At 61.1% G+C, this 13,812-nt stretch overlaps 1 protein-coding gene across 2 annotated transcripts in view; it reads right to left on the bottom strand.

Moving 5' to 3' along the window:
- Window positions 1-1,549: 1,549 nt before the first annotated feature.
- TTYH3 (tweety family member 3) overlaps window positions 1,550-13,812 on the bottom strand; it is a 33,080-nt gene continuing 20,817 nt past the window's right edge. Inside the window, exons 9-15 of one of the 2 annotated variants that reach the window (XM_009442576.3) lie at window positions 13,341-13,433; window positions 10,164-10,256; window positions 9,814-9,950; window positions 7,893-8,066; window positions 7,331-7,406; window positions 6,306-6,406; window positions 4,553-4,685 (exon numbers count right to left, since the gene is read on the bottom strand). In XM_009442576.3, the coding sequence (XP_009440851.2) occupies window positions 6,326-6,406; window positions 7,331-7,406; window positions 7,893-8,066; window positions 9,814-9,950; window positions 10,164-10,256; window positions 13,341-13,433 (654 nt within the window). In that variant the 3' untranslated portion in view covers window positions 4,553-4,685; window positions 6,306-6,325. Of the gene's footprint in view, window positions 4,686-6,305; window positions 6,407-7,330; window positions 7,407-7,892; window positions 8,067-9,813; window positions 9,951-10,163; window positions 10,257-13,340; window positions 13,434-13,812 lie in introns of both variants that reach the window. The other variant, XM_016945734.4, reaches the window with a different exon arrangement.

The following is a 13,812-nucleotide window of genomic DNA, read 5'->3' as shown; positions in this document are numbered from 1 at the left end:
GCCCGTTCTCAATGAGCTGTTGAGTACACCTCCCAGATGGGGTGGTGGCCGGGCAGAGGAGCTCCTCACTTCCCAGTAGGGGCGGTTGGGCAGAAGCGCCCCTCACCTCCCGGACGGGGCGGCTGGCCGGGCGGGGGGCTGACCCCCCCCACCTCCCTCCCGGACGGGGCGGCTGGCCGGGCGGGGGGCTGACCCCCCACCTCCCTCCCGGACAGGGCGGCTGGCCGGGCAGAGGGGCTCCTCACTTCCCAGTAGGGGCGGCCGGGCAGAGGCGCCCCTCACTTCCCCGACGGAGCGACTGGCCCGGCGGGGGGCTGACCCCCCCACCTCCCTCCCGGAGGGGGCGGCTGGCTGGGCAGAGGGGCTCCTCACTTCCCGGTAGGGGCGGCCGGGCAGAGGCGCCCCTCACCTCCTGGACAGGGCGTGGCCCCGCCCACTCGCTCCGAGAGGCTCCTCCTACTCCATGACCCGAGATCTCGTTCCTGGCGCCTCGCCCACCCATTTTTTTTTTTTTTTTTTTGAGATGGCGTCTCGCTCTGTCGCCCAGGCTGGAGTGCAGCGGCGTGATCTCAGCTCACTGCAAGCTCCGCCTCCCGGGTTCACGCCATTCTCCTGCCTCAGCCTCCGGAGTAGCTGGGACTACAGGCGCCCGCCACCACGCCTGGCTAATTTTTTGTATTTTTAGTAGAGATGGGGTTTCACCCTGTTAGCCAGGATGGTCTCTATCTCCTGACCTTGTGATCTCTCCGCCTCGGCCTCCCAAAGTGCTGGGATTCCAGGCGTGAGCTGCCGTGCCCGGCCGGGGAGATGGATTTATGTGTAGTCGGTCCTTCTTTGCAGAGCAGGGGTGGGAGAATGAGTCCCACTGATCCCTAACTCCTTTTTTTTTTTTTTTTTTTTTTGAGACGGAGTCTCGCTCTGTCGTCCAGGCTGGAGTGCAGTCGCACAGTCTCGGCTCACTGCGAGCTCCGCCTCCCGGGTTCATGCCATTCTCCTGCCTCAGCCTCCCGAGGAGCTGGGACTACAGGCTCTTGCCACCACGCCTGGCTAATTTTTTTGTATTTTTTTAGTAGAGATGGGGTTTCACCGTGTTAGCCAGGATGGTCTCGATCTCCTGACCTCGTGATCCGACCACCTCGGCCTCCCAAAGTGCTGGGATTAAAGGCGTGAGCCACCGTGCCCGGCCTCGGCTACCCATTTTGCAAGGCCTTCGTCCACTCTTTCCAGAAGCCCTGCCCACCCCAACCCTGGAAAGCCTTCCCCGGCGCCCCGCCCACAACCCCGAGAGGCCCCGCCCACCCCATCCCTGGAGAGCCTGTCCCCGGCGCCCCACCGAGACACTCCGAGGCCCCGCCCACCCCTGAAGACCCGCCCACAACCCCGAGAGGCCCCGCCCGCAACCACAAGAGGCCCCGCCCAGCCGACCCCTCGGAGCTGACCTGGTCGGCCCCACCCTCAGTGTCCCCCTGTTCCCCCAATGCCCCTGCCTGGAGCCATGGACTCCCTACCAGCGCCCAGCCAGGAGCCAAAGCAGCTCAGGAAGAGAGGCTTGTTTTTTAAAATTTATTTTAAAACATGAAACCCAAGCTGAATAGAAACCACAGAAATTACATTGACGAGATTTTTAGTATTTGCCAAGAAAAATAAAGCCCCCAAAGAAATAAAAATCAGCCCCCAAACCCAGTTCTAAAAAAACAAAAAAACACAGCGACAGTACATACAGCCATGGCCCTACGGAGGCTGGAGGAGGGGGAAATGCAAAATGGTTCAGGCCTCAGTTCCTGGATGTTAAATCACACTGGGGTGGGGGAAGTCAGATGCCCAGGCCGGGGGGGTAAACCAGGAGGCTGAGTCTTAAGGAGATTATATATATATATATTATATATAACAAATATGAAGTGGTTCAGTACACAACCATTATGGTTAAACACAAAACAAAGATCCCACAGGAGAGGCCCTGGTCCCCCGCCTGCCCCCTTGTCTGGGGTTCTGGGGTCCAGGGGGCTGCCTCACCACCCCTCTCAGGGCTGGGGCAGAGCTGGCCCCAGGGCAGGAGCAAATGTTGCTTGGAGCTCGAATTGCATAGTGAGATGGGTGGGTGGGCAATGGGCCACGGGCTGCTCCCAACCAGGCCCATTCACTACCAACCTTGCCATGACATGTGGGGGGCCCTGGGGTAGTGGATGCCTGCTGGGGAGCCCTCTCAGTGAGGTAAGCCCCTGGGCTCCTCCCTCTTGTCCCCAGGGCCACCCTGTCCTCCCAACGAGGCTGTGGGCCTGGGGGCTGCAAGACCCCCTGTGCAGGGTGAGAGTGGGGGCTGGCCATGGCAGCAGGTGCCAGCCAGATGCCCCAGTAGGTGTGGCGAGGTCATGGGATGGAGTAGTTAGGAACACGGCACCGAAAACTCAGAACAAAAATACAACCAATGGCAGGCGCTCCCCTCCACCTACTGAGGTGGGGTTTGAACCCCTTTTGATTTTCCCCGTTTCCTTTCTTCAACCTTGGTGAGTAGAAAGTCACAGACGGGCACACACGCACACCACGGTCAGGAGTCCCAAGACAGCACGAGGCTGGAAGCCCTGGCCTCACCGCCTCTCACGCTATGTCCATTCACCTGGCAAGCAGCCTCACGGCCATGGACAGCATTTGTGCTTCTGAGCGGTCGCAGGGCGTTTGGCGGGCACCCACGCCAGGGTGCCAGGGCCTCTCTCCTGGCCCTAGGCCTGGAGAGCTCCCCTGGCGGGTCAAGCCCAGAGGAAAGACTGGGCAGGTTGACTGTGGCGGGGCCTCCGACGGGGGCTCAGAATGTCAGCCAGGCGGGGCCTGAAGCAGAGGCCCCTCCACTGAGGTTTGGTCATGCCTGGGGAGCTCAGACGCCCCGGCTTGGGGCCCCAGGCCCATGGACTCCCCTCCCCACTCTGCCCTCCCATATTCCCCCTTTTTGGTCCCAGACACCAGCACAAAGAAAGGAGGGGTTCACAGAGGAAGGGCAGGGCAGAGCCTGGCCCCAGGGAGGGGATGAGGACATTTCCGGTCCAGGTAGCTGCCGGCTGCTCTGGGAGGAAGAGCCACGCGTCTGTAAACTGCTGGGGCTGGCGGCCCGCCCCACTGCGGGGCCCAGCCTTGACCCCTGCACGTGGCCATCCAGCTGCCCTCTGGCTGCCCCTGGCCTTGGCACAGGCATCGAGCCTCGAGGGCTGGGCTGGCTGGGCCAGGGCCGGGGCCGGGAGGGGTAGCACGTCCGATCCTGATGTGGGGTGGCTCTGCCCTCCACGGCGGGAAGCACAGCAAACATCGTACACTAAAGCCAAAAGCACCGTTGGGGAGCCTCGCTCCCACTTCATGGGGAGGAGACCGAGGCCACAGGGACCTCAGTCCAAAGCCCGCGGGAGGTTCATTCCCGAGGACAGTCCTCCTGGGGCAGCACCTGCCTGGGGAGGGGTGTCCAGGCCCTTGGGCTGCCTGTCGGTCTGTGGCACCCCCTGGAGCACCCCATGAAGAAACGCTACTGCAGCCTTGACTCCCAGCCAGCTGCTCCGGCCTCGGCTCCAGCCCGGACTTGGGCTCACACTGCCGGCTCTGGGCCAGCCAGGGGCACCCGTGGAGTTTGGGGGTGAGGTTAGTGGTTAGTCCCAAGGGGGGACAGCAGGGGCTGAGGGATGTTCACAGCCGGCTCGGGTCCAGCCCCTCAGGCCGGGCTCCTGGGACGCTGTACCTGTCATGGATGGAAATGGAACCAAGAAGGGAGGGAAAGGGGTGCCAGCAGTCCCCCTCAGCCCGCAGCCCCAGCCTGCCCTAGAGATGACAAATGTGGTTAGTGCAAAGAACGAACCAGACACAGCTGCCCAGTCTCTGGGTGGGGGAAGGGGGTTTGGCACCAAGAAGGCGGCCAGCACTGGGTGGCGGGTGAGTGGCCCGGGCTCCACGTGGCCCCTGCTGTCCATGGAGGGCTGGGGCCTCCAGCAGGGCAGGTGCTGAGGGAGAGAGTGAAGCTGGCGCAACGGAGAGAGGCCCTGCTGGAGGGGGCCTCTGGCAGCCGGCAGGAGGGGTGAGCCTGTGGGTGGGCGGGCTGCACAGGCGAGGAGGGCACTGCAGAGAGATGGGCACGTGGAGGGACCACGGGGTGACCTCAGGGCAGAGATGAGCAGGTGGCACGTGTCCCTGTCCCTCAGTGGCCAGCAGGCGCCAGCACAGAGCGGCCCCAGCCGTGCCTGTGAACTAAGAAGTGGTCCACAGAAGTGCCGGGCAGGAGGAAGGAGAGCTGCGGAGGGAAGGGCCGGGCGGCGACAGCACAGGTTGGGTGCGGCCAGGGCTTGTAGGTGCGGTGACCATCTGCAGAGGGAGCGTGCCGGGATAGTGGGTGGCGTGCAGGGCTGGGGCATCGTCTGGCAGCAGCGTTCAGGTGTGACCCGAGTTGGCGGTACGGGCCCAGAGCCCCTGCGTCTCCACTGTGCCCCTGCGGGGAGGGGAGAGGAGGGCAAGCGGCCTGCAGACGCGTCTGGGGCAGGCCTGGCACGGCGTGCGAGGGTCCGGTGGGTGGCCCAGGTGGAAGCGGCAGTGCTGGCACGGGGAGGGGAAGTTGGCACGTGGGGTGGGTGGCTGCCGGGCGCGGTCTAGTGGCTGCCGCTGGAGTCAGGGCGAGGCTGGCTCGTGGCGAGGTATTTGGCTCTCATGCTGGAGGTGTACTGGAGGGAGACAAGGGGGAGGCGTCAGCAGGGCCCCTGCATGGCGCACACAGCCAGGGGTGCCTTCCGCGTGGTCCTCACTTGGCTGAGCCAACAGCCCTGGGGGCAGAATGGGACAGTACAGGGTGCCCTGACAGAGCCTATAGGGAGGGGCTCAGGAGGGGCCGCTGGCTGGGGGCCCCTGCGCTCTAGGTCTGGCTGAGGCTGAGGGAGGGGCAGTCCCCGAACTCTCCAGGCTCAGGACAGGGGATGTCTCCTCTGAGGAGGGGCGTACACACAGCCTCCCATGCCCACACCAGCGGCATTTGGGCATTGGGCCAGGCAGAGTTCTGCCACCCCCAGGAGCCACAGCTCCAAGGCCCTACCTGCGCCTTACGCACCCAGGACCTGAAGGACACAAACCAGCCACCCTCCAGGGCCGGGCCAAGGCCTCCTCCGGGCTCAGGGCCGGGTCCTCCTACAGCCAGGCCACAGCATGCAGGGGTACGGAGGCCCCAGCCTGAGGACATCCCCCGGGCTACTCTGCCCCTTCACGCCATGGAAGGAGGGCCCCTTAAGCCACACAGGAGGCTGGAGCAATGCAGCCTCCCACTCCCGTGGGGGACCCAACTGTGGGCTCCTGGGGGTCTTGGACTTAGGAACAGAGGCGGCTGCAGGGGGCGCTGCCCTGTGCCTGGCTCTGCAGCTGGCCTGCACCTCGTGGGTGCCCTCGTCCAGGCAGGAGTGTGAAGGTCTTGAGTGCACGTGTGTGTGCAAGAGAGTGCATGTGTGTGCTCACAGAGAAACCCACATGTGCGAGGCATGTGCTGAGGCCAAAGGACCCACAGGCCTGGCACGTGTCAGGGGCCGGCGGCGGTGAGGAGACCTGGCAGGCTGGCTCCCATCCCAGGAGGGCTTCAGAACCCCAGGGCCCCAGGCCCATCCCCATAGTCCCCAGACTCAGAGGCACAGAGCTCCCCGGGTCCCCGAGGGCCCTCCTGGGACACCAAGAAGGTTTCCAGCAGCCTGTGGGGACGCCACGGAGGGGGTGAGGGGAGGAGCCACGGCCCGGAGCCTTGTCATTCCACTGACATGCAGCACAAGGGGAGGGGATGGGGGCGGGACTGGACGGGACGGGGCTGACGCCCAGACCCCTGAAGGAGCCCAAGCAGGCACCCGCACCACCGTGGGGCCAGCGGGAGAAGCTCGCGTGCTCGCCGGCACATGCCTGTCCGTGTGCACGCCACTGACACGCAGTTGGTGCCTCCAGGGCAGGGCCTGCTGGCCACATGCCCAGGGGCCCGGGCACATACAGGGGTCTGGGTGCATGGATTCCTCACTGGGAGGTGACAGAAGGGGCTGGGGCCACTTGGAGCTGGTGGCAGAGTCCCCAGAGGCCAAGCAGCTGGGCAGGGGGAGCCTGGAAGGGGACTTGCCAACCCCACTGTGAGGCTGGCGGGCCCAGAGCCGGCATTAGAAGTCTCTGGCTGAGCCGTGGCACTCAGAGCTGGCCCTGCCAACAGGAGCCGGACAGATGCAGCCCCAGCTCAGTGCCGACGGGAGGGCGGCAGTGAGTGCAGGGTGGAGGCGGGAGGCGCAGGCGGGTGGCCGTGCGGGATGGGGGACCCGGTGGGTCAGTACCTGTCGCTCTGAGGGAACAGCTACCACAGCGTTCGGGCACTGTCCATGGGCTTAAACTGCCAGCCCGCGTGGCTGCCAGAGTCCAGGGCAGCCAGATAGCGCTAGGAGGGCCCGGGGTGGTTGGGGTGCAAGAGAGAGAGAGAGAGAGAGTGTGGCCTCAACGCCAGGGTGTGGGGCCAGGAGTGGGGTGTGGGCCGTGTGATGGCGAGGACGAGGGCAGCCGAGCGGGACTGGGCCTGCACCTGCGTGGCCTGAACCTCACAGGCCCGGCCCCTCCCAGGCCCCCCAGGCCCAGCTCTGTGCTACAGGGGACCATGACAGTGGCCCCGGGATGGGGATTTCTGAGCAAGGCAGCCTTCGGCCTCCCAAGCCCTGTCCTGGTAGCCCGGCCACCCCCTCCCCGGTCCCCCAGCTTCGCCACCAACTCCTTCTCTTCAGCACCCTGTCCCCTCCTGCCTGTGTCTTACTTGGGAAGTCAGAGGGGACACCAGGCCTGGGCTGAAACAGCCATGGGTGGACACTCAGGAAAAGACTCAAGGAAGAAAAAGAAAAGGAGGCAGGGCCGGGGCCCCTGGGAACTGGAGCGGTGGCACCCCACAGGTCCAGAAGGCACAGAGAATGGCAGGTAAGAGGCCAGGGAGGGCCTGGTGCAGGGCCGTGCCTACAAGCTGGGAGGGCCACAGTGGGGCCACATCTGCCCGCCCACCCACTCTCCTTCCCCAGGAAAGGGCCTGAGAGCTGACCCCCTGGGCGGCTGGCCCCGAGGCTGCCCACTCTGGCCCCAGGACACTCCAAGGCCAGTGGGGAGGAGCTGGCAATCCCACCCAGCCCCGTCGACTCAGGTCAGGCGTCCTGCAGAGAGGTCCCAGCTGGGAAGGGTCACCTGGGACCCCGGTGGTGGCAGCTCACAGCTGCCCCCAGAGCTCACACTGGCTGCACATGCCACACCAGCCCACCAACGCAGTGGAACAGCAGACCCCCAAGGCTGAGCAGCCCCCCATCCACCCTCCTGCCCCAAGACTTACTGAGGGCGGCGGGGACTCGCGCCCAATGAGTGGGGTGTTCTCACAGCGGGGGTTCTGGAAATTAGCGTTCTGGCTCCTGAGGCATGAGGGGAGAGAGGCTGTGAGTGCCTGCTGGCCATGCAGTCCCAGCTGCAGGTCGGGGGGCCCATGGGTAGGCCCGCTGTGCCCAGATGGGCACATCCATTCTCACTGGGGGTCCCACGAACCCAGCACAGTAACAAAGGGCTCAGAGAGGGCCCACAGAGAGACCCCTGCCCACCCTGGCCCAGCCAGAGTCCACTCCCTCCGAGCCACCTGTTCACCATGTAGCTGGGCCCTGAGGTCCTTGGCCACAGAGTCCTTGTGCCCTGGACACGGAACCTGCATGGACATGTGACCATGTGGCCTCTCCATGGCCCCTGGACCGTGTTCACCTGGGGCAGGAGGCACTCAAGGCCAGGGCTGCCCAGCCCGGAGGCCGCCCCTTCTCCAGCCCCTTGCCTCGAGCTAGCCCCAGCCCAGATCCGCGCTCTCAGCCGCAGCTGACGTGTCCACTGACCCCACTAGGCCCACGTCAACTCACATGTACTCAGTGACCGGGGCGTTGCTGACGGTGTGGGCCGCGGCCGGGATGCTGGTCTCACTGCCGTAGCTGCTGCCACAGCTGTACAGGCTGGGCATGTGGACGCGGTAGAGGCTGTCGTGCGCCTGCCGCGGCCCTGGAGCGGCCTCCTCCTCCCCGTCCTCATCAGGGCCTCTGTGAGGAGGGACACGCAGCACGGGCTCAGGCCCCAGCAGGAAGGAGCTGGCCACAGACCCATGGGGGTCAGTTCTGGTGCAGACAGACACTCCTGGTTCCAGTCCTGGCTCGGCCGTGTGCACACTCCATGTGGGACTGTGGGCAGGTCACCTGGCTCTGCATCCAGCCCTGCCCTTGCGAGGTGGGGTGCTAAGAGACCTGTGTGGTCACCCGAGTGCCAGGCCCTGTACTGCGGCCTGTGCATGGCAAGGCTGGCTGGCTGCTTACTGAAAGAAGAGTGCAGGGCCCCTCCTGGGAGAGTGCAGGAGGCCAGGGTGCCTCTTGAAGGCACAGGAGGCTGGGGTGCCTCTTGGCTCTGCAGGATCCAACTGCACCCTTGGGTGGCCTGAGCCAGTTTTCCTAGCCCTGCTGCCCTCTGGCTTTCTGTCTTCCACTCTGCACGAGCCTCTGGCACTTTGGAGCCTCCACGCCCCAGGAGGTCCCACATGGGACACAGGGTGGGCTGCCTGGCAGCAAGCACTTCAGAAACAGGACAGTGGTAGCTTTTGGCTGCGCAGGGGCCACCAGCCAAGCCCCTCATGTGCAGTGGCTCGAGTGCCCACTCGACACTCCAGCTGTGTCCTCTTACAATGAGGGAAATTGAGGCCCAGGGTGGTTAAGTGACTTGCCCACATCATACAATAAGCAAGGATAGAGACAGAATCTGAATCTAGCCCTGTGGGTCCAGGGCTATGCTCTTATCTACTCCCCTATGTCTACCATCTTTGTTACCACTGACACCATCACCACCACCATCACCGACATCACCAATGCCATCACCATCACCAACATCAACAATGACATCACCATCACCATCACCACCACCACAACCACCACCACCATCATCACCATCATCACCATCACCACCACCATCACCATCATCACCACCATCACCACCATCACCATCATTACCACCATCACCATCACCATCATCATTGGCAGCATCACCATCACCATCACAAAGGAAAATAATAGAAATCCAGACAAAAGGAAGAAATCTGAGCTGAGCTACCTGTCATCCATATTGGGCCACCAAGCAGCAGCCACAGTCCAAGTGGGAGGGGAGGTGAAGGTCTCAAAGATAAGCCATAGGAGCTCTGGCAAGGGAAGGAACCTGTCACCCCAATACACCACTCAAACCAGTACTGAATGGGAAGACTCGGGCAGGGGCCACCAGGACCCCCACTTCAAAGGTAAGGACATAGTGGCTCCAGGGGAGCTGGCTTCTATCCTGGTCTCTTAGCTGGAGGCCACAGCTACCTGGACTACCCCTGGCAGAGCTAAGCCTGCACAGTGGACCACCAACCTTTCCCCCACAGCTTCGTGCCCCTGCACCCCATGGTGGGGGACACCTGCCTGGGAGGCGGTACAGAGTAGACAGTCTGAGGCCAGCTCTCAGGGCATAGGGCACAGAGCCAGTCTGGGGAGGCAAGAGACCCCAGTCCTCCCCACTGTCTGCTCTGGACTCCTGCAACCCAGGCCGGGAGCTCCTCCACGCTGTTTTCCTCCTGTGAAATGATGATGCTCACCTGGGAACCGGCAGCCTCAGAGACACGAGAGAGGCCTAGGGAAGGTCACGAGGTGAGGAGGTGTCTGTCCCTCACCTCTGGGACTGGCACACGGGTGTCCATAAAGGCATGCCCCTGAAGCGTCCCGCATGCCATGTGGCCTGGGGCAAGCTCCTGCGACCCCCAGGGCCCCTCACCTCTTCTGCTGCCAGGTGTGCGGGACGCTGCAGACGATGGAGCTGAACATGAGGGCTGTGACGAAGGAGAAGAGGGCCAGGTAGATGAGGCCCTCCACGCCGTCATAGCAGAAGCCGGTCAGCGCTTGCACGTAGTCCTGAGGCCGTGGGATAAGATGGCAGGATCCAGAGACAGGGAGGGTGGAGGGGGCAGTGTGAGGCCTTCAGCCCAGCCACGGCGGCCTGGACCACCCCCCAGAGGCAGGGCTGAGGACCCACTGTCTGCTGAGGGTCCCCATCCTCCCGAACAGCTGCTCCCCTGTCCCCACCCTACAAGCTGCCATGGCCCTGTCCCAGGCCCTGCCTCTCACCAGATGCAGGCTGCGGCAGTCCACCAGGGCGGTGAGGTGCTGCAGGTTCACCTCCGTGCCATTCAGCACCTCCTGGACGCGGAGGAGGGGGTCCTGGGGGGCACGCACCGCAGATGGTCAGCACTTCATTTGGACAGGGGACCTTGAGCCAGCCTTGCCCCATCTGGGAAGCCCCCAGGTCTCCCTCCAGCCCATAATCTTCGACTGAGATACCCCCCACCCTGGGGTCTCAGTGCAGGTCCTGAGGACAAGGACTCTGGGCCTTGAGAAATGGTGACCCCAGGCCCCTCCCCAGACCCGTGGGGTCTACCAAGGACATGAGGACCCAGAAGGGCCTGTCCAGTGTGGTCGCCACTACATGAAGACAGACCTCCCTTTATTGTAATGGGAGAAACAGCGAACACCCACGTGTCTACTGACACGGACCTGCTCTGCTTTTGAACGTATTATTTCAAGGAACAGCTAAAGACAAGGGAAGAGTCTCATACTGACTGACAAAACTCTCCATGCAGAGTGAGCGCAGTCCTGTAATGTGTCCGTGTGCTCACCGGTGCTTACGTGTGTGCATGCGTGTGCACCTGTGCACGGACACCACCAGCTCTGTCTCATGCCTGGAGAAACGGCTGCACAGAAACACTGCCAGGCTGACAGCGACTCCACAGGAGCAGTGACTGGGCCCATTGCTGCCTTTTACGGCACGTTTTCTAAGGACCCACTACAATCCTGAAATGGATTTTGGGGCCGGGAGCGGTGGCTCACCCCTGTAATCCCAGCGCTTTGGGAGGCCAAGGTGGGTGGATCACTTGAGGCCAAGAGTTGGAGACCAGCCTGGGCAACATGGTGAAACCCTGTCTCTACTAAAAATACAAAAATTAGCCAGGCGTGGTGGCACGCGCCTGTAGTCCCAGCTACTCAGGAGGCTGAGGCAGAAGAATCGCTTCACCCGGGAGGCGAAGTTTGCCATGAGTTGAGATCACACCACTGCACTCCAGCCTCGGCAAGAGAGTAAGACCCTATCTCAAAAACAACAACAAAAAAAAAGAAATGGATTTCGGGATAACAGAGCCTACTGTTACGGGCTCAATGGTGCCTCCAGAATTCCTGTGTTGCGGTCCGAACCCCCAGGACCTCAGAAAGGGGCTGCACTTGGAGACACAGCCTTTAAAGAGGTGTTGAAGGTAAACCACGGTCACATGGGTGGGTCCTAGCCCCATGGGACGGGTGTCCTTATAAGAAGAGGAAAATGAGCTGGGTGCGCTGCAGGCGCCTGTAATCCCAGCCACTCAGCAGGAGAATCGCTGGAACCCAGAAGGCAGAGGTTGCGGTGAGCCGAGATTGCGCCACTGCACTCCAGCCTGGGCAACAGAGAGAGACTCTGTCTCAAAAAAATAAATAAATAAAAATAAAAAAGAAGAGGAGATCAAGACACAGACACCCACAGAGGGATGGTCCTGTGAAGACAGTGGGAGAAGACACCGTCTACAAGCAAAAGGGAGGCCTTGGAAGAAGCCGGCCCTGCCAAGAGCTGTGAGATGATAAACGTTTGCTGCGGAGGCTGCCCCATCTGGGCTGCTGTGCTATGGGGGTCCCAGGAAACGAATCCACTTCCCTACCCACTCGAGTGCAAAAACGCCAAGAGGGAGCTCTAGCTGTAACAGAAATTCTAAAAAGTAACTTTAAATCAAAGCAATTGTGTGTGTGTGTGTATAATTTTTATTTATTTTTAATTTTTATTTATGTGTGTGTATATATGTTATATATATATACACATACATACAGAAAGAGAGAGAGAGAGAGACAGGGTCTTGCTCTGTTGCCCAGGCTGGGGTGAACTGGTGCCATCACAGCTCACTGCAGCTTTGAACTCCCGGGCTCAAGCAATCCTCCTGCCTCAGCCTCCCGTGCAGCTGGGATTGCAGGCGTGCTTCACCACACCTAGCTAGTTTTTGTATTTTTTTGTAGAATGGGGTCTTGCTATGTTGCCCAGGATGGTCTTGAACTCGTGGGCTCAAGTGATCCCCTTGCCTCAGCCCCCCAGAGTGCTGAGATGACAGGCATGAGTGCCGTGCCCGGCCCCGTGCGTGTATACACATTTGTTTGCTTTTATCTTTGTGAAGAGCTCCTTGGAGAAGGGCCAGCTGCTCCCAAATGGAGTCTGAGACCCACACTTGTGCCCACAGACGCACTCCTCCCTCTCATGTCCAGTCCTGGGGCGGTGTGCGCAGGGGCAGGGATCCCCATGGGTGGACCAAACACCTCCAAAGAGATTTGGGTTTTATCAAGAGTATAACAACATATTTATTTTTTATTTTTATTTTATTCTTTGAGATGGAGTCTCGCTCTGTTGCCCAGGCTGGAGTGCAGTGGCGTGATCTCCGCTCACCGCAATCTCCGCCTCCCAGGTTCAAGTGATTCTCCTGCCTCAGCCTCTGGAGTAGCTGGGATTACAGGCGTGTACCACCACGCCCAGCTAATTTATGTGTTTTTAGTAGAGATGGTGTTTCACCATGTTGGCCAGGCTGGTATTGAATTCCTGGGCTCAAGTGATTCACCCACCTCGGCCTCCCAAAGTGCTGGGATTACAGGCGTGAGCCACCGCGCCAGGCCTTTATTTTATTTTTTTAACATATTGTAATGTAGAAATGCCCGGGCCCAGAACACTACAGGGAAAAACAAGAATCCTCTCAAATTTCCACAATGCCCCCAGGGCACTCACCCAGAGAATGGATCTGATTCTGTTACTCTCTTCCCTCATCTCTTTCCATTTTCTTCAATTTTTTTAAATATAAAGAGCTTGTATTATTTTTAAACAAAGAATAAAGTTATTTTTTAAACGTTGGGTGTGGTGGTTCACGTCTGTCATCCCAGCCCTGAGACCCACCTGGGCAACATAGCAAGAGCCCATCTCAAAAGAAATGATTTTTAAAACCTACCAAAAATTCCCAAGGGAAAGGAATGAAGGAGGGAGGAAGGGGAGGAAAAAATGAGGCCTAACACGGAAAGGGCTGGGGGAGGAAAGAGGAACACCTCTCATGCCACCGCCAACACCAGGTCCCCACTCGGCCAGCCTGGTGCCTTCTCCAAATTTGCCCTGAGCTGTGTTTGCACCACAAATTCCTTTCATGCTGAGAAAAGAGGACCCCTGCCTGCCCCAGTGCCTACCCCGCAGCCCCTCACCTTAGTGGCCGGCTGCTCCCAGGGGACGGTCCTCAGAAGCTCAGCCACGACATCCTGCATCTCCACCAGTGCCTTGTGGCTGCCCGACAGCTTCTGCTCCAGAGAGGAGACCAAGTCCGTGGGCGCTGCTGGGTCCGCCCGCCTCTCCCTCCCCAGGACCCTCCAACGCGGGGACACCAGCAAGACGTCCAGCCTGGGAGACCATCAAGGCTCTGCTCTGCAGGCCAACAGGGCACTCCCTGCCCTTGCTTCCCCCGGGACACACCCAGAGACCACAGAGCCCTGAGGTGGTAACAGCCAACCACGCACCCACACCAGCAAGCAAAGCACAGTCACACGGCCCTCAGGATTCAAAGGGTCACATGCTACCGGTAAAATGACAGGCAGTGTGTACAGGGCTTGACCAGCTGGTGCGGCCGACCTCTTCAAACTCCCCCACCAGGACGCCTGAACACAGTTACCCTACAGAGGC

The sequence above is a fragment of the Pan troglodytes genome, chromosome 6, assembly GCF_028858775.2.
Source record: "Pan troglodytes isolate AG18354 chromosome 6, NHGRI_mPanTro3-v2.0_pri, whole genome shotgun sequence".
NCBI classification, from domain to species: domain Eukaryota; kingdom Metazoa; phylum Chordata; class Mammalia; order Primates; family Hominidae; genus Pan; species Pan troglodytes.
This window is presented reverse-complemented; position numbering and strand designations above follow the sequence as displayed.